The sequence below is a fragment of the Nerophis ophidion genome, linkage group LG15 (genome assembly GCF_033978795.1).
Source record: "Nerophis ophidion isolate RoL-2023_Sa linkage group LG15, RoL_Noph_v1.0, whole genome shotgun sequence".
In the NCBI taxonomy this organism is placed as follows: Eukaryota; Metazoa; Chordata; class Actinopteri; order Syngnathiformes; family Syngnathidae; genus Nerophis; species Nerophis ophidion.
Window position 1 is genome coordinate 52,427,888 of NC_084625.1, and position 18,404 is coordinate 52,446,291.

At 40.8% G+C, this 18,404-nt stretch overlaps 1 protein-coding gene across 1 annotated transcript in view; it reads right to left on the reverse strand.

The window, feature by feature from the left end:
• LOC133569800 (partitioning defective 3 homolog) overlaps positions 1–18,404 on the reverse strand; it is a 529,671-nt gene that overhangs the window by 264,035 nt on the left and 247,232 nt on the right. Inside the window, exon 18 of the mRNA XM_061922423.1 lies at positions 5,919–6,138. Coding sequence (XP_061778407.1) covers positions 5,919–6,138 — 220 coding nt within the window. The remainder of the gene's footprint in view (positions 1–5,918; positions 6,139–18,404) is intronic.

An 18,404-nucleotide genomic window follows, 5' to 3' on the forward strand; every position in this document is an offset into this window, starting at 1 on the left:
TATGGACCGTACTTTGTGCACAGTCATGTTGGAAGAGGAATGGGCCCGCACGGGTAGAATGGAATTGTCCAAAATGTTTTGGTACCCTGGAGCATTCAAAGTTTCTTTCACTGGAACTAAGGGGCCAAGCCAAACTACAGAAAAACAACCCCACACCGTAATTCCTCCTCCACCAAATTTCACACGCGGCACAATGCAGTCTGAAACGTAGCGTTCTCCTGGCAACCTCCAAACCCAAACTGGTCCATCAGGTTGCCAGGTGGAAACGCGTGATTCGTCACTCCAGAGAATTCTTGTGAGGTCACACACTGATGTTGCTGGAGAAGGCCTGGCTCTCAGTCTCCGTTCGAATTCATCCCAAAGGTGTTCCATGGGGTTCAGGTCAGGACTCTGTGCAGGCCAGTCAAGTTCATCCACGACTTTGTGGACCTTGCTTTGTGCACAGTCATGTTGGAAGAGGAAGGAGCCTGTTCCAAACTGTTTACATAAGGTGTTCTATCGGGTTCAGGTCAGGACTCTGTGCAGGCCAGTCAAGTTAATCCACGACTTTGTGGACCTTGCTTTGTGCACAGTCATGTTGGAAGAGGAAGGGGCCCGTTCCAAACTGTTTACATAAGGTGTTCTATGGGGTTCAGGTCAGGACTCTGTGCAGGCCAGTCAAGTTCATCCACGACTTTGTGGACCTTGCTTTGTGCACAGTCATGTTGGAAGAGGAAGGGGCCCGTTCCAAACTGTTTACATAAGGTGTTCTATCGGGTTCAGGTCAGGAGTCTGTGCAGGCCAGTCAAGTTCATATACGAATTTGTGGACCTTGCTTTGTGCACAGTCATGTTGGAAGAGGAAGGAGCCCATTCCAAACTGTTTACATAAGGTGTTCTATCGGGTTCAGGTCAGGACTATGTGCAGGCCAGTCAAGTTCATATACGAATTTGTGGACCTTGCTTTGTGCACAGTCATGTTGGAAGAGGAAGGGGCCTTTTTCAAACTCTTTACATAAGGTGTTCTATCGGGTTCAGGTCAGGAGTCTGTGCAGGCCAGTCAAGTTCATCCACACCAGACTCTGTCATCCATGTCTTTGTGGACCTTGCTTTGTGCACTGGTGGACGGTCATGTTGGAAGAGGAAGGGGCCCCGCTCCAAACTGTTCCCACAACGTCGGGAGCATGGAATTGTCCAAAATGTTTTGGTATCCTGGAGCATTTAAAGTTCCTTTCACTGGAACCAAGGGGCCAAGCCAAACTACAGAAAAACAACCCCACACCGTAATTCTTCCTCCACCAAATTTCACACTCGGCACAATGTAGTCTGAAACGTAGCGTTCTCCTGGCAACCTCCAAACCCAGACTGGTCCATCAGGTTGCCAGGTGGAAACGCATGATTCGTCACTCCAGAGAATTCTGGTGAGGTCACACACTGATGTTGCTGGAGAAGGCCTGGCTCTCAGTCTCCGTTCGAATTCATCCCAAAGGTGTTCCATGGGGTTCAGGTCAGGACTCTGTGCAGGCCAGTCAAGTTCATCCACGACTTTGTGGACCTTGCTTTGTGCACAGTCATGTTAAAAGAGGAAGGAGCCTGTTCCAAACTGTTTACATAAGGTGTTCTATCGGGTTCAGGTCAGGACTCTGTGCAGGCCAGTCAAGTTCATCCACGACTTTGTGGACCTTGCTTTGTGCACAGTCATGTTGGAAGAGGAAGGGGCCCGTTCCAAACTGTTTACATAAGGTGTTCTATGGGGTTCAGGTCAGGACTCTGTGCAGGCCAGTCAAGTTCATCCACGACTTTGTGGACCTTGCTTTGTGCACAGTCATGTTGGAAGAGGAAGGGGCCCGTTCCAAACTGTTTACATAAGGTGTTCTATGGGGTTCAGGTCAGGACTCTGTGCAGACCAGTCAAGTTCATCCACGACTTTGTGGACCTTGCTTTGTGCACAGTCATGTTGGAAGAGGAAGGGGCCCGTTCCAAACTGTTTACATAAGGTGTTCTATTGGGTTCAGGTCAGGAGTCTGTGCAGGCCAGTCAAGTTCATATACGAATTTGTGGACCTTGCTTTGTGCACAGTCATGTTGGAAGAGGAAGGAGCCCGTTCCAAACTGTTTACATAAGGTGTTCTATCGGGTTCAGGTCAGGACTATGTGCAGGCCAGTCAAGTTCATATACGAATTTGTGGACCTTGCTTTGTGCACAGTCATGTTGGAAGAGAAAGGGGCCTTTTTCAAACTCTTTACATAAGGTGTTCTATCGGGTTCAGGTCAGGACTCTGTGCAGGCCAGTCAAGTTCATCCACACCAGACTCTGTCATCCATGTCTTTGTGGACCTTGCTTTGTGCACTGGTGGACGGTCATGTTGGAAGAGGAAGGGGCCCCGCTCAAAACTGTTCCCACAAGGTCGGGAGCATGAAATTGTCCAAAATGTTTTGGTATCCTGGAGCATTTAAAGTTCCTTTCACTGGAACCAAGGGGGCCAAGCCCAACTACTGAAAACCAACCCCACATCATAATTCCTCCTCCACCAAATTTCACACAATGCAGTCTGAAACGTAGCGTTCTGCTGGCAACCTCCAAACCCAGACTTGTCCATCAGGTTGCCAGATGGAAAACTGTGATTCATCAGTCCAGAGATTTATTCCAAAATCCATCCCAAAGGTGTTCTATCGGGTTCCGGTCAGGACTCTGTGCAGGCCAGTCAAGTTGATCCACATGTAGCAATGTTTACAGCAATTGAGTCACTCAACCTTTACTTTTTCAGTATGCTCTCCATACTGGGAAAGTTTGGACACCCCTGATCTGTGTGAAAAGCATCGTTTTAGCTCTGCAGGCGCCATGGCTCAACTTTGACCTCAGCTTCCCAGGATCCAAAATCAATAGAGTGCCAATTTAAGTTAACAATCCACAGAATTGTGTAAACTGTGAGATTGCTGCCATTACAACTGACAACAATCGTACTTTCCCCCCCAATTTGAACCCCGGCGATCACAAAGAAATAACACAAACTGCTACCTTTTGGCAAGGAAAAAGTCAAGGGCGGTCACGGCAAGGTGTTGCCGCAAATGTCGTTTTTTTTTTTTTTTTTTAGGGCATTACGGAAAATGAGAGGGCGGTCGCAGAATTGCCGCGCTTGCCGTGGTTGAATTGGAGCCCGGCTGCACCAAATGAGAATATAAATACATTTAATAAAGTCAAATACAAATAAGACAACAAGAGAGAAGAATCAACACTTTTCTTTTGTAAAGTAAATGTGAAGACGATACGGGCGTCTACCCTCTACATCAACGATATGACTTGTTTGAGAAATAAATAAATAAAATACAAACCCCGTTTCCATATGAGTTGGGAAATTGTGTTGGATGTAAATATAAACAGAATACATCCATCCATCCATCCATCCATTTTCTACCGCTTATTCAATGATTTGCAAATCCTTTTCAAGCCATATTCAGTTGAATATGCTACAAAGACAACATGTTTGATGTTCAAACTCATAAACTTTATATTTTTTGCAAATAATAGTTAACTTAGAAATTGATGGCTGCAATAGGTGCCAAAGTAGTTGGGAAAGGGCATGTTCACCACTGTGTTACATCACCTTTTCTTTTAACAACACTCAATAAACGTTTGGGAACTGAGGAAACTAATTGTTGAAGCTTTGAAAGTGGAATTCTTTCCCATTCTTGTTTTATGTAGAGCTTCAGTCCTTCAACAGTCCGGGTTCTCTGCTGTCCTATTTTACGCTTCATAATGGGAGACAGGTCTGGACTACAGGCGGGCCAGGAAAGTACCTGCACTCTTTTACTACGAAGCTGCGCTGATGTAACACTTGTCTTGCTGAAATAAGCAGGGGCGTCCATGATAACGTTGCTTAGATGACAACATATGTTGTTCCAAAACCTGTATGGACCTTTCAGCATTAATGGTGCCTTCACAGATGTGTAAGTTACCCATGCCTTGGGCACTAATACACCCCCATACCATCACACATGCTGGCTTTTACACTTTACGCCTATAACAATCCGAATGGTTATTTTCCTCTTTGTTCCGGAGGACACCACGTCCACAGTTTCCAAATTTAATTTGAAATGTGGGCTCGTCAGACCACAGAACACTTTTCCACTTTGCATCAGTCCATCATAGATGATCTCAGGTCCAGCCAAGCCGGCGGCGTTTCTGGGTGTTGTTGATAAATGAGTTTGGCTTTGGATAGTAGAGTTTTAACTTGCACTTACAGATGTAGACACCAACTGTAGTTACTGACACTGATTTTATGAAGTGTTCCTGAGCCCATGTGGTGATATCCTTTACACACCGGTGTTGGTTTTTGGTGCAGTACCCGCCTGAGGTATCAAAAGTCCGTAATATCATCGCTTACATGCAGTGATTTCTCCAGATTCTCTGAACTTTTTGATGATTTTACGGACCGTAGATGGTAAAATCCCTAAATTCCTTACAATAGCTCGTTGAGAAATGTTGTTCTAAAACTGTTTGACAATTTGCTTACAAAGTGGTGACCCTCACCCCATCCTTGTTTGTGAATGACTTAGCATTTTTTTGGGAAGCTGCTTTTATACCCAATCATGGCACCCACCTGTTCCCAATTAGCCTGCACACCTGTGGGATGTTCCAAATAAGTGTTTGATGAGCATTCCTCAACTTTATCGGTATTTTTTGCCACCTTTCCCAACTTCTTTGTCACGTGTTGCTGGCATCTAATTCTAAATATAAAAAAGTTTATGAGTTTGAACATCAAATATGTTGTCTTTGTAGCATATTCAACTGAATATGGCTTGAAAAGGATTTGCAAATATTCTGTTTATATTTACATCTAACACAATTTCCCAACTCATATGGAAACGGGGTTTGTACATAAAAAATGTAATGCAGTTCTACATTGGTTTAGTTCAGGGGTAGGGAACCTATGGCTCTAGAGCCAGATGTGGCTCTTTTGATGACTGCATCTGGCTCTCGAATAAATCTGAGCTGACATTGCTTAACAGGATAAGTAATGAATCACAATGTTAAAAACAACGTTCAAAATATAAAACATTCTCATGCATTTTTATGTTCAATAAGTTGCGTTAATGGTAAGAAGTAATTTATTTATTATTGGTTAGTGTGGCGCTTGCCCTCCTGGGGGTTCTTCAGACCACCAAGACCCTGTTTTAGGGTTACAATATTGTTTTATTTTAGTTTTCTCTCAGTTGCTTTACAGCAATTGTCTTTTTCTCTTTCGTCCTCACTCGCGCTCTGGCTCCAGCCCCAGCCCCAACCCCGTCTCTCCTCCTGGCTGCTGCTTATAACAGAGCGACAGGTGATTAGATAAAAAGGCCCAGGTGGGCCCATCTACGCACCTGTCGCTGATTTCGAGGCCGGTCCTGGCAATACCCCGCTTTGCTGCAGGCCCGCAGGCCACGCCCCCTCCACAGTTAGCTTTAGAACAACACTGTTATTACAAAGAATAAGAGACTTATTATACTCTGAAAATGTTGGTCTTACTTAAAAATGCACGTGTTTAGTTGTGTTCAGTGTTAAAAAATATATTATATGTCTCTTAGGGAAATACATTTTAAAATATTTGTCTTCTTGGCTCTCTCAGCCAAAAAGGTTCCCGACCCCTGGTTTAGTTTCACTAAATAAGCAGTCGTCACTTGCAACTTTTAAAAATTGTGCATTCGCGGTAGGACAAATGAATTCCTATCAGGTTTATTAAATATAAGATCTATTAAACCAACGCGGTCCAGGTTTTTCCACGTACCAACTCACATGTCGGAGCGTGTTTGGACAAAAAGGGGGCGTGCACTTTGTTATTAATGCACAAAACACGGCAGCCTCATTAAAAATAATCTGTCTCAATAGTGCCGGAGCCCCTCTTCCACTCCTCCAGGGTTCAAGAAGACAGAAATCCAGCAGAGTGGGTGCAGGTCTTACCTGAACATCTCGCCCAGACCCTTCAGCACGCCTTTCTTGGCTTTGCTCTTCTCCTTCTCTTTGTCCCGCTCGGGCTGCTTCTTCTTCTTCTTCTTCTCCGTCTTGTCGCCGTCTTTCAGCCGCTCTTCTTTGCCGTTGAGCCCGGGGCCCGGGGCCGGGTCCCCGCAGGCGGATGTGGAATCGTGGCCGGATCGGGAGCTGCCGTCCGTGTCCTCGTCCACTTCAGCGGCGCCAGGGAATCCGTCAAGAAAAAGGCAGAAACATGAAGGAAAAAAAGGTCATTTTTGGAACTACTTTTGTGAGATAAAGACACGCGTCTTCCCCTTTTAGGTGCCTTCTGAAGAGTAAAAAACTGATAGTGCGAGGTGGTTAACATTGCAGGGTTCTGATGTTGATATGAACATTGAATTTTGGTCATTTCCCAACCAATATTCCATCCATCCATTTTTTACCGCTTATTCCCTTTCGGGGTGGCAGGGGGCGCTGGCGCCTATCTCAGCTACAATCGGGCGGAAGGCAGGGTACACCCTGGACAAGTCGTGGCGACTTGTCCCAACAAATATTCTACAACACAAATACAACGTTGAAACAACATACTTTTTGATGATGTTCAATCAATGTTTAGTTGTGCAACCATTGAAATTCGGTCATTTCCAAACCAAAATTCTGAAGATTAAAAAACTGCTAGTACGAGGTGGATAACAATGCAGGGTTCTGACGTTGATTTGACCATTGAAATTTGGTCATTTCCCAATGCAGTTGTGTCTGTAATTTTTTCCTAGGGGGCGCTAGAGCGCAATTTTCATTTTGGGGGATTGGTTGCTTAATATGTTGGGAAGGTTTGCTATACCGACGTGTGTGTCAAATTTGGTGAGTTTTGAAGCATGTTAAGGGGGTCAAATTACAGCGCGTAGGTGCGGAATAATAATAAAACGCAGCAGTTTCAATAGGGTCCTTGGCCCATTGCAAAGGACTCCTGTGGAGTCCTTTGCAATGGGCCAAGGACCCTAATTACTGCTCTGGAATGCGTCAAATGTTCTATTAAAGAACATATTAGGACAAAACACAACTGCTTCCTTAGAACAGAATATATTTACATTCACACCCTTTGAAGTTTGGAGCCCAAACGGACAAGATTAGCTCAGAGTCTGGTTCAAATATTCACAACCCCTCCTATTCAGAAAAGAAAAAAAAAAACCTCCTCTCGCCAATTTCACATAAATTATATAAATTATAAGGCCGAGATCTAACGCTACTCATGTGAATCGCGTTTGCAATTTACATCTGAGCCTAATTCCGAGCCAGACATCCAATTGAAGCCCAAACTCCTGAGGTGATTTAAAGAGCGCTTGGTTAATCTCAAGGTTTCCATCACATCTAACGAGAAGTGATGTGCAAAATGTAATTAATCTGTCAGTAATTATACATGTAGAAGTCATCTGGAAAAGAAAAAAAAAAAAAAAGCCTTCCAGGGTTCATTTCAAATCAAGTCTTCGGTGCTGTGATCCCGTCTGGAAAAATACAGAAAACTTGTTCTAAAAAAGTACTTCAGAGTACTACTTTTCGTGTCGGGGTATGGCACCCATTTTGGAGTCTGACAAATTAAAGATGGGTTTTAATAAACGCCTTAATCCAGGGGCCAATAGGTATAACTCGGCCTGAATGATCCGTTTGCTAAGTTTAAAAATGAGTTGCATCTATATAATAAAAGAGAGTGCAGTTCTAAATTTGTCCACTGGATGTCGCAATAGCAATTCAAGTCTCACCCACGTCACACGGTTTACAGATGGCGTGTCAGCTGACTTTTAGCACCCTCTGGATTGGCAAACACTCGTCTGCCCCTGTTGTGACTGATGCAGTATCGACAACACAATACCTTCTTTCATTGTAAATCACCAACTCAATGGATAAAAAAAGGTAACGGCGAGATGCAAAGACTTAGGTCAACTTCACCGTCATCTCTCTGGTTAGAGCTCCACGCAGTGCTGGCAATTGGGTGAAAGCACAATGCGCACCCTGAACTCCATTGTAAAATAATGTGTGTTTCTATATTTGTTGCTTAAATCTCCCATGTTCACATTGGTTGAGTTTGTAGTTGTGTTACCTTGATTTTAGCTATTTTGTTTGTATTGATTGCAGTATTTGAATGAATGTGTCATCGCAGTTGTGGATGTCACCAAAGTGTTTTTAATAGTGAACTGCCGACATAAGAATGCTAAACAGAAAGTGCTTGAAGTTTAATGTCTTTGTAAAAACACAAAGTCTATGTTTGTTGTGTACTTCATGACATTTTTGAAACTGCACCAATTTTTTTCCTCAGAATTTCCAACTAAATTAAAATGTTTTCCCAAGAGAATTCTTTGTAATACTCATTCTATTCTTAGGCAAAACAATCTGAAGTTGTCTTTATTTTGAAGTTATCATGCCATGATTTGGGAATATATTTTCCTAGCCACTGATCCAATATTGTTCCGCTTTTTTGATGCATACTATTTATTTGGATAACCAAATTACTCTTACACTTACAAAAAGTCTACTGAGAAATGTAGTTTAACCATGTAAAAATCATGCAAATAGCTCAAACGAGATTAATTAGAAATGGAATTTGTTTACAATTTGAAGCATGAAAAGGTTTGTCAAATGTACTTTTTTTAATGTAGGAAGAATAGCAATAATACTATGGTATCGAGAGGAGCCAGATGCGGTGGTTCGGGCATCTGGTGGCAGACTGATGCAGTATCGACGCCACAATACCTTCTTTCATTTTAAATCACCAACTCAATGTATGAAATAAAGTGAGATGCAAAGACTAGAGTCAACTTCACTGTCATATTTCTGGTTAGAGCTCCACGCAGTGCTGGCAATTGGGTGAATGCACAATGCGCACCCTGAACTCCATTGTAAAAAATGTGTCTTTCTATATTTGTTGCTTAAATCTCCCATGTTCACATTGGTTGAGTTTGTAGATGTGTTACCTTGATTTTAGCTATTTTGTTTGTATTGATTGCAGTATTTGAATGAATGTGTCATCGCAGTTGTGGATGTCACCAAAGTGTTTTTAATAGTGAGCTGCCAACATAAGAATGCAAAACAGGAACTGCTTAAAGTCAAATAGCTTTGTAAAAACACAGACAAAGTCTAAGTTTGTTGTGTACTTCATGAAATTTTTGAAACTGCACCATTTTTTTCCTCAGAATTTCCAACTAAATTAAAATGTTTTCCCAAGAGGATTACTTGTAATACTCATTCTAATTTTAGCCAAAACAATCTGAAGTTGTTTTTATTTAGAAGTTATCATGCCATAATTTGGGAATATATTTTCCTGGCCACTGATCCAATATTGTTCCGCTTTTTTGATGCATACTATTTATTTGGATAACCAAATTACTATAACACTTACAAAAACTCTACTGAGAAATGTAGTTTAACCATGTAAAAATCATGCAAATAGCTCAAACGAGATTAATTAGAAATTTAATTTGTTTACAATTTGAAGCATGAAAAGTTTTGTCAAATGTACTTTTTTAACGAATGAAGAATAGCAATAATACTATGGTATCGAGAGGAGCCAAATGAGGTGGTTCGGGCATCTGGCGGCAGACTGATGGATGCAGTATCGACGCCACAATACCTTCTTTCATTGTAAATCACCAACTCAATGGATAAAATAAGGTAACGGCGAGATGCAGACTTAAGTCAACTTCACCGTCATCTTTGTAGTCAGAGTTCCACGCAGGGATGGCAAATTCACACAGTGCGCACCCTGAACTCCATTGTAAAAAATGTGTGTTTCTATATTTGTTGCTTAAATCTCCCATGTTCACATTGGTTGAGTTTGTAGTTGTGTTACCTTGATTTTAGCTATTTTGTTTGTATTGATTGCAATATTTGAATGAATGTGTTATCGCAGTTTTGGATGTCACCAAAGTGTTTTTAATAGTGAACTGCCGACATAGGAATGCTAAACAGAAAGTGCTTAAAGTTTAATGTCTTTGTAAAAACACAAAGTCTATGTTTGTTGTGTTCTTCATGATATTTTTGAGACTGCACCAATTTTTTCCTCAGAATTTCCAACTAAATTAAAATGTTTTCCCAAGAGAATTCTTTGTAATACTCGTTCTATTCTTAGGCAAAACAATCTGAAGTTGTCTTTATTTTTAAGTTATCATGCCATGATTTTCCTGGCCCCTCATCCAATATTGTTCCACTTTTTTGACGCATGCTATTTATGACCAAATTGCTCTAAGTAAACACTTACAAAAAGTCTACTAAGAAAAGTAGTTTAACCATGTAAAAAACATGCAAATAGCTCAAACAATATTAGATCTAAATTGAATTTGTTTTACAATTTGAAGCATGAAAAGGTTTGTCAAATATACTTTTTTAATGAATGAAGAATAGCAATAATACTATGGTATCGAGAGGAGCCAAAAGAGGTGGTTCGGGCATCTGGCGGCAGACTGATGCAGTATCGACACCACAATACCTTCTTTCATTGTAAATCACCAACCCAATGGATAACATAAGGTGAGCTGCAAAGACTAGAGTCAACTTCACCGTCATATTTCTGGTTAGCGCTCCACGCAGTTTGGCAATTGGGTGAATGCACAATGCGCACCCTGAACTCCATTGTAAAAAAATGTGTGTTTCTATATTTGTTGCTTAAATCTCCCATGTTCACATTAGTTGAGTTTGTAGTTGTGTTACCTTGATTCCAGCTATTGTGCCATTTTGGTAATAGTAATCGAGACGACCCAAATGAGGTGGTTCGGGCATCTGGCGGAAGACTGATGCAATATCGACGCCACAATACCTTCTTTCATTGTAAATCACCGACTCAATGGATAACATAAGGTGAGATGCAACGACTTGAGTCAGCTTCACCGTCATTTTTTCTGGTTAGAGCTCCACGCAGTTTGGCAATTGGTTGAATGCACAATGCGCACCCTGAACTCCATTGTAAAAAATGTGTGTTTTGTATATTTGTTGCTTAAATCTCCCATGTTCACATTGGTTGAGTTTGTAGTTGTTACCTTGATTTCAGCTATTGTGCCATTTTGGTATGTGTAATCAAGAGGAGCCACTTGAGGTGATTCGGGCATCTGGCGGCAGACTGATGGATGCAGTATCGACGCTACAATACCTTCTTTCATTTTAAATCAACAACTCAATGGATAACATAAGGTATGTTAAGGTAAGGAAACATCTGGTCAGGATGCTACCTGAAAGCCTCACAAACAAAGGTGTTCAGGCCACGTCCGACCGGTAGGAGGCCACGGGGAAGACCCAGGAAACGTTGGGTAGACTATGTTTCTCGGTTGGCCTGGGAATGCCTCGGGATCCCCCGGGAGGAGCTGGACCAAGTGGTTGGGGAGAGGGAAGTCTGGGCTTCCCTGCTTAGGCTGCTGCCCCCGCAACCCCACCTCGGATTAGCTGAAGAAGATGGATGATTACTCTTGAGTAATAGTCTGAATGTTCAGTTTAGTTTTAAGAATGTTTTACTTGAAAATGGTAAGATCTGGACGGGTTGACTTGGTATTAAAGTAGTACAATTTACTTCAAAGTACATATCCTTGTAAATTATTTGACTTGCTTTGTTTCAGTGTGGGAGTGAGGCAGTGATTTGGGTTGGGGGAACAGGAAGGAGTCATATTCCAAGAAAGGGTGGAGGGATTTATTGAGTCTTCTTATCAGTCGGACAATCCGTTTCCATTTTTAAGACACCAATAAAACGTAATCTTTGAAACGTTATACGGCGGAAATGGAGATAAAACTGACAGCTTTATCTGGCTAAAATATGCCATTTGTTGCATCTGCAAAGGAGATTTGTTTGTTTTTTTTGGCATGGGTAAGGATGTTTGAAAGATATATCATCAACATTAAATTAAAATAAAACGGATAAAAAATAAGTAGAACTTGGTTGACTATAGTGTATGTCTTACATCAGGGGTGTCCAAACTTTTTCCACAGAGGGACGCACACGGAAAAATTTAAGCATGCGGGGGCCATTTTGATATTTATCATTTTCAAACCATAACAAAATGTATGGATTTTTTTTTTTTTTAATCCTTAGGACTCCTGGGGAGCATAGAGGATCTCAGTCACTAAAATGTTAAAAATAAGTCAAATTATTATTAATATTTTTTATTTAATGCTTACAGTAATAGTTTGTGTCAAACTATCTTTGATTGAGGCCCACAGCACCTCAGAGGGCCGCTGGTAAGAGTAAATAAACATAAATATACAATCGCCTCTTGATAAAATTACACAAAAAGCCTTTGCATTAGGTTATTGAATTTTTTTATGTACAAATTGTCGGATAATTTCATGATACCAAATGACGGTTTGAGCATTATTATTAGTTTGGTGTATCTTATACTATGTTTTTTCCCACCTGCTGAGAATCACCAATAGTTCAAGAATAACAAAACGGTAAGGTGCAAAAACTTAAGTCAAAAAGTCCATAATCTTTGCAGTCAGAGTTCCGTGCAATTGGTTGAATGCACGATGCGCACCCTGAACACCACTGTAAAAATGTGTGTTTCTATATTTCTTGTTTGTTCTACTTTATTGTGTGCTTAATTCTACTATGTTCACATTGGTCGAGTTTGTAGTTACCTTTGATCCGGCTATCACTGTCATTTTGACTCGCCGACATTGGGTTAAAACAGTATATTATATATATATATATATATATATATATATATATATATATATATATTTTTTTTTTTTTTTTTTCTTACTTGGGACTTTCCGCAGGCCAGATTTTGGAAAATGGCAGGCCGTATCCATACTTTGGGGACCCCACCTTAATATTATAATTGTAATATCTAAATGATGAAAAATGAAAGTGTTGTGGCAGTTGCGGACGTCACCAAAGTGGCGGTGTTTAAGGGTGGACCGCCAACATGAGAATGCTAAACAGGAAGTGCTTAATGTTTAATGGCTTTTTAAAACCACTGAGACTATGTCTAAGCTCATTTTCTTTTTCTGGGTGTTTATGAAACTGCAGAGATTTTTACCCCCCCAAAGTATTTTCAACTAACCAAAATGATTATTTTCCTGTGCACTTTTTTTTAGAATTGGCTCGTTCGATGTTTGGTCAAAGTAGAACAAAGAAAACAATCCGATGTTGGCTTAATCTTTAAGTTATCGTGCCATGATTTTTTTTTTCTTCCATGCGGCTCCTGGGCTAAAATGAGTTTGACACCTTTTTGATTTTACTTTAATTGTGATTGTTATGATGTAACAAGTAAGAATAACAAAAACGGAAAGATGCAAAGACTTACAGTAAGTCAAAAGGGCAATCATCTTTGTAGTTAGAGTTCCGTGCAATTGGTAAAATGCACAATGCGCACCCTGCACTCCATTGTAATAGATATGATTTTAATTATTACTTTTATAATCATTTTATGGTCATTTCATTTTAATTTTTGCCGTCTTGTAATTTTCTATCTTTGAATTGCCTTGTGTACAAATTGTGCTTTATAAATAAAGTTTCAATCACTGGAGGGAGAGGAGCGTATGCCGCTGTGTTTCAACGACACCAAAGTTTATCATCCTAGTATCGTCATGTGTGTTTTTGCGCCTGATATGAAATATTACAGGCTTTGTACTGCTTCAAAAAGGCAGCGCGGACTTATCTAGCTCCCTCATACTTGAACAAAATGTAAGTAATCACATGGGAGTCTTTCAAAAAAAAGGGGAAAAGCCTTCCAATACATGAAAAGGTGATCCCGTCTTGAGGAATTTAAGGGATCTGAGGAGAAAAGAGGTGCCAGACGGTCCTGGCTGGCGGGCGAAGCGTTGATGAGAGTGTCAGGATAGCGTTCACAGGGACATTTGCTGAAACGTTTTGCTGCTTTCAAAAATCAAGAACATTAGAGCTTTACTGTCAGTTCAGGTCATGACAGACTCGTAAAAAACGCTTGTCTTATTATTACAGCGGCTCTTTAAGGCGTCTTGGTGGTGTGGATGGAGCCAATATGACGCCGGTGAGGAATCGTTGAACAAAAGGCTTTTATTGGATGAAGCGAGTCCTCGCAATTGATTTAGACAAATGAAAATCCCTCTCCCTCTATAGACCTTTTACAAACCCCGTTTCCATTAGAGTTGGGAAATTGTGTTAGATGTAAATATAAACGGAATACAATGATTTGCAAATCCTTTTCAAGCCATATTCAGTTGAATATGCTACAAAGACAACATATTTGATGTTCAAACTCAAAATTTTTTTATTTTTTTTTTGCAAATAATAATTAACTTAGAATTTCATGGCTGCAACACGTGCCAAAGTAGTTGGGAAAGGGCATGTTCACCACTGTGTTACATCACCTTTTCTTATAACACTCAATAAACATTTGGGAACGTTTATTTTGCAAATAATCATTAACTTTAGAATTTGATGCCAGCAATACTAGAACAAAGAAGTTGGGAAAGGTGGCAATAAATACTGATAAAGTTGAGGAATGCTCATCAAACACTTATTTGGAACATCCCACAGGTGTGCAGGCTAATTAGGGAACAGGTGGGTGCCATGATTGGGTATAAAAGCAGCTTCCATGAAATGCTAAGTAATTCACAAACAAGGATGGGGTGAGGGTCACCACTTTGAAAGCAAATTGTTGAACAGTTTTAGAACAACATTTCTCAACGAGCTATTGCAAGCAATTTAGGGATTTTACCATCTATGGTCCGTAAAATCATCAAAAAGTTCAGAGAATCTGGAGAAATCACTGGACGTAAGCGATGATATTACGGACTTTTGATCCCTCAGGCAATACTGCACGAAAAACCGACATCAGTGTGTAAAGGATATCACCACGTGGGCACAGGAACACTTCATAAAACCACTGTCAGTAACTACAGTTGGTTGCTACATTTGTAAATGCAAGTTAAAACTCTACTATGCAAAGCCAAACCCATTTATCAACAACACCCTGAAACGCTGCCGGCTTGGCTGGGCCCGAACTCCCCCAAGAGGGACTGATGCAAAGTGGAAAGGTGTTCTGTGGTCTGACGAGTCCACATCTCAAATTATATTTGGAAACAGAGGACGTGGTGTCCTCCAGAACGAAGAGGAAAATAACCATTCGGATTGTTATAGGCGCAAAGTTCAAAAGCCAGCATGTGTGATGGTATGGGGGTGCATTAGTGCCCAAGGCATGGGTAACTTACACATCTGTGAAGGCACCATTAATGCTGGAAGGTACATACAGGTTTTGGAACAACATATGCTGCCATTTAAACGCTGTCTTTTTCATGGACGCCCCTGCTTATTTCAGCGTAAAATACGACAGCGGAGACCCCGGACTGTTGAAGGACTGAAGCTCTACATAAAACAAGAATGGGAAAGAATTCCACTTTCAAAGCTTCAACAATTAGTTTCCTCAGTTCCCAAACGTTTATCGAGTGTTGTTAAAAGAAAAGGTGATGTAACACAGTGGTGAACATGCCCTTTCCCAACTACTTTGGCACGTGTTGCAGCCATGAAATTCTAAGTTTATGAGTTTGAACATCAAATATGTTGTCTTTGTAGCATATTCAACTGAATATGGGTTGAAAAGGATTTGCAAATCATTGTATTGTGTTTATATTTACATCTAACACAATTTCCCAACTCATATGGAAACGGGGTTTGCAGAATAATCCCGTCAAAAGTGATGTGCAATGCGTGCTAGTTTACAATCGCAAGAGAAAAATGTACACGCGACAATTCACCTCAATATCTTGTGGGGACACATTTTACGTAGAAGATGCCAAATTTGTATTTTATGTAAATAAAAGTCTGAAAGCAGAGGACGGCGGCAGCTTATCAGTCAACTTTGACTATTAACCTCGGTGACGAGCACAAACGGGCTGCTTTTATCTAAATTGAAAAACAGACTAGTTTGAATATCATGGCGGAGGAATGCAACACACCGCCTGCTTTCCCCATTTTTCTTGGCGCAGATAAGACTGTATTTAGTGGCTCGCCGACACAGCTTATGAGAACAAAGCATTTCAGGCAAATAATTCCCTTTTTTTTTAATGGAATCCTTGCTGGGATGGAAATGTATATTAAGCAATTACTCTTGCGGTGCGGCGGTATTATAACCTGTTGGCAAAAACACAAGAAGCCCGTCTTAATATGTCTTTTTATCATCACACGCCACGTCGGAATGGACGCCATTACTCATTCGCCAGGTGCCGGGTCTTATATTTGTTTTCAAAGTTTAAACTTAAGTCAATCCTGGTTTAGCTTCCACAGGAAAATAAATGAATATTCACCTTGGAGAAAGTAAACCACCAAGTTCAAGTAAACAGTAGTATTTCAGTTTGACCACATACTAATATAAGGCCCCTTAGTTTGACATTGACAGGTGGATTGGACCACTTCTCGTAGGAAAAGTGGCTCTAAATGGGACTTCGGAATGCAAAAGGGATAGCTCTATACTTGAGAAAAGACTGCCTGTCTAGCTCAATGCCAACATTAGAGTTATGACTTAAAGCCATTGTTTTCCAGACACTTACACACACAAAATCTCCTTAAATGGTCAGGTTGTGCTGTCCTGACTTAGCACACCTAGAAAGGTGGAATCGATGCCATTACTCATTCGCTAGATGCCGGGTCTTATATTTGTGTTCAAAGTTTGGACTTAAGTCAATCCTGGTTTAGCTTCCACAGGAAAATCAATGAATATTCACCTTGGAGAAAGTAAACCACCAAGTTTAAGTAAACAGTGGTATTTCAGTTCGAGCACATACTAGTATTAGGCCCCTTAGTTTGACATTGGCAGGTGGATTGGACCACTTCTTGTAGGAAAAGTGGCTCTAAATGGGACTTCGGAATGCAAAAGGTATAGCTCTATACTTGAGAAAAGACTACCTGTCTAGCTCAATGCCAACATTAGAGTTATGACTTAAAGCCATTGTTTTCCAGACACTTACACACACAAAATCTCCTTAAATGGTCAGGTTGTGCTGTCCTGACTTAGCACACCTAGAAAGGTGGAATCGATGCCATTACTCATTCGCTGGATGCCGAGTCTTATATTTGTTTTCAAAGTTTAGACTTAAGTCAATTCTGGTTTAGCTTCCACAGGAAAATAAATGAATATTCACCTTGGAGAAAGTAAACTACCAAGTTCAAGTAAACAGTGGTATTTCAGTTTGACCACATACTAATATAAGACCCCTTAGTTTGACATTGGCAGGTGGATTGGACCACTTCTTGTAGGAAAAGTGGCTCTAAATGGGACTTCGGAATGCAAAAGGGATAGCTCTATACTTGAGAAGAGACTACCTGTCTAGCTCAACGCCAACATCTGAGTTATGACTTATAAGGCCCCTTAGTTTGACATTGGCAGGTGGATGTGACCACTTCACGTAGGAAAAGTGGCTCGAAATGGGACTTCGGAATGCAAAAGGGATAGCTCTATACTTGAGAAAAGACTACCTGTCTAGCTCAACGCCAACATCTGAGTTATGACTTAAAGCCATTGTTTTCCAGACACTTACACACAAAAAATCTCCTTAAATGTGTTGTGCTGTCCTGACTTAGCACACACCTAGAAAGGTGGAATGGATGTCATTACTCATTCGCTAGATGCCGAGTCTTATATTTGTTTTCAAAGTTTAAACTTAAGTCAATCCTGGTTTAGCTTCCACAGGAAAATAAATGAATATTCACCTTGGAGAAAGTAAACTACCAAGTTCAAGTAAACAGTGGTATTTCAGTTTGACCACATACTAATATAAGACCCCTTAGTTTGACATTGGCAGGTGGATTGGACCACTTCTTGTAGGAAAAGTGGCTCTAAATGGGACTTCGGAATGCAAAAGGGATAGCTCTATACTTGAGAAGAGACTACCTGTCTAGCTCAACGCCAACATCTGAGTTATGACTTATAAGGCCCCTTAGTTTGACATTGGCAGGTGGATGTGACCACTTCTCGTAGGAAAAGTGGCTCTAAATGGGACTTCGGAATGCAAAAGGGATAGCTCTATACTTGAGAAAAGACTACCTGTCTAGCTCAACGCCAACATCTGAGTTATGACTTAAAGCCATTGTTTTCCAGACACTTACACACAAAAAATCTCCTTAAATGTGTTGTGCTGTCCTGACTTAGCACACACCTAGAAAGGTGGAATGGATGCCATTACTCATTCGCTAGATGCCGAGTCTTATATTTGTTTTCAAAGTTTAGACTTAAGTCAATCCTGGTTTAGCTTCCACAGGAAAATCAATGAATATTCACCTTGGAGAAAGTAAACCACCAAGTTTAAGTAAACAGTGGTATTTCAGTTTGAGCACATACTAATATAAGGCCCCTTAGTTTGACATTGGCAGGTGGATTGGACCACTTCTCATAGGAAAAGTGGCTCTAAATGGGACTTCGGAATGTAAAAGGGATAGCTCTATACATGAGAAAAGACTACCTGTCTAGCTCAATGCCAACATTTGAGTTATGACTTAAAGCTGTGGTTTTTTCAGACAATTAAACA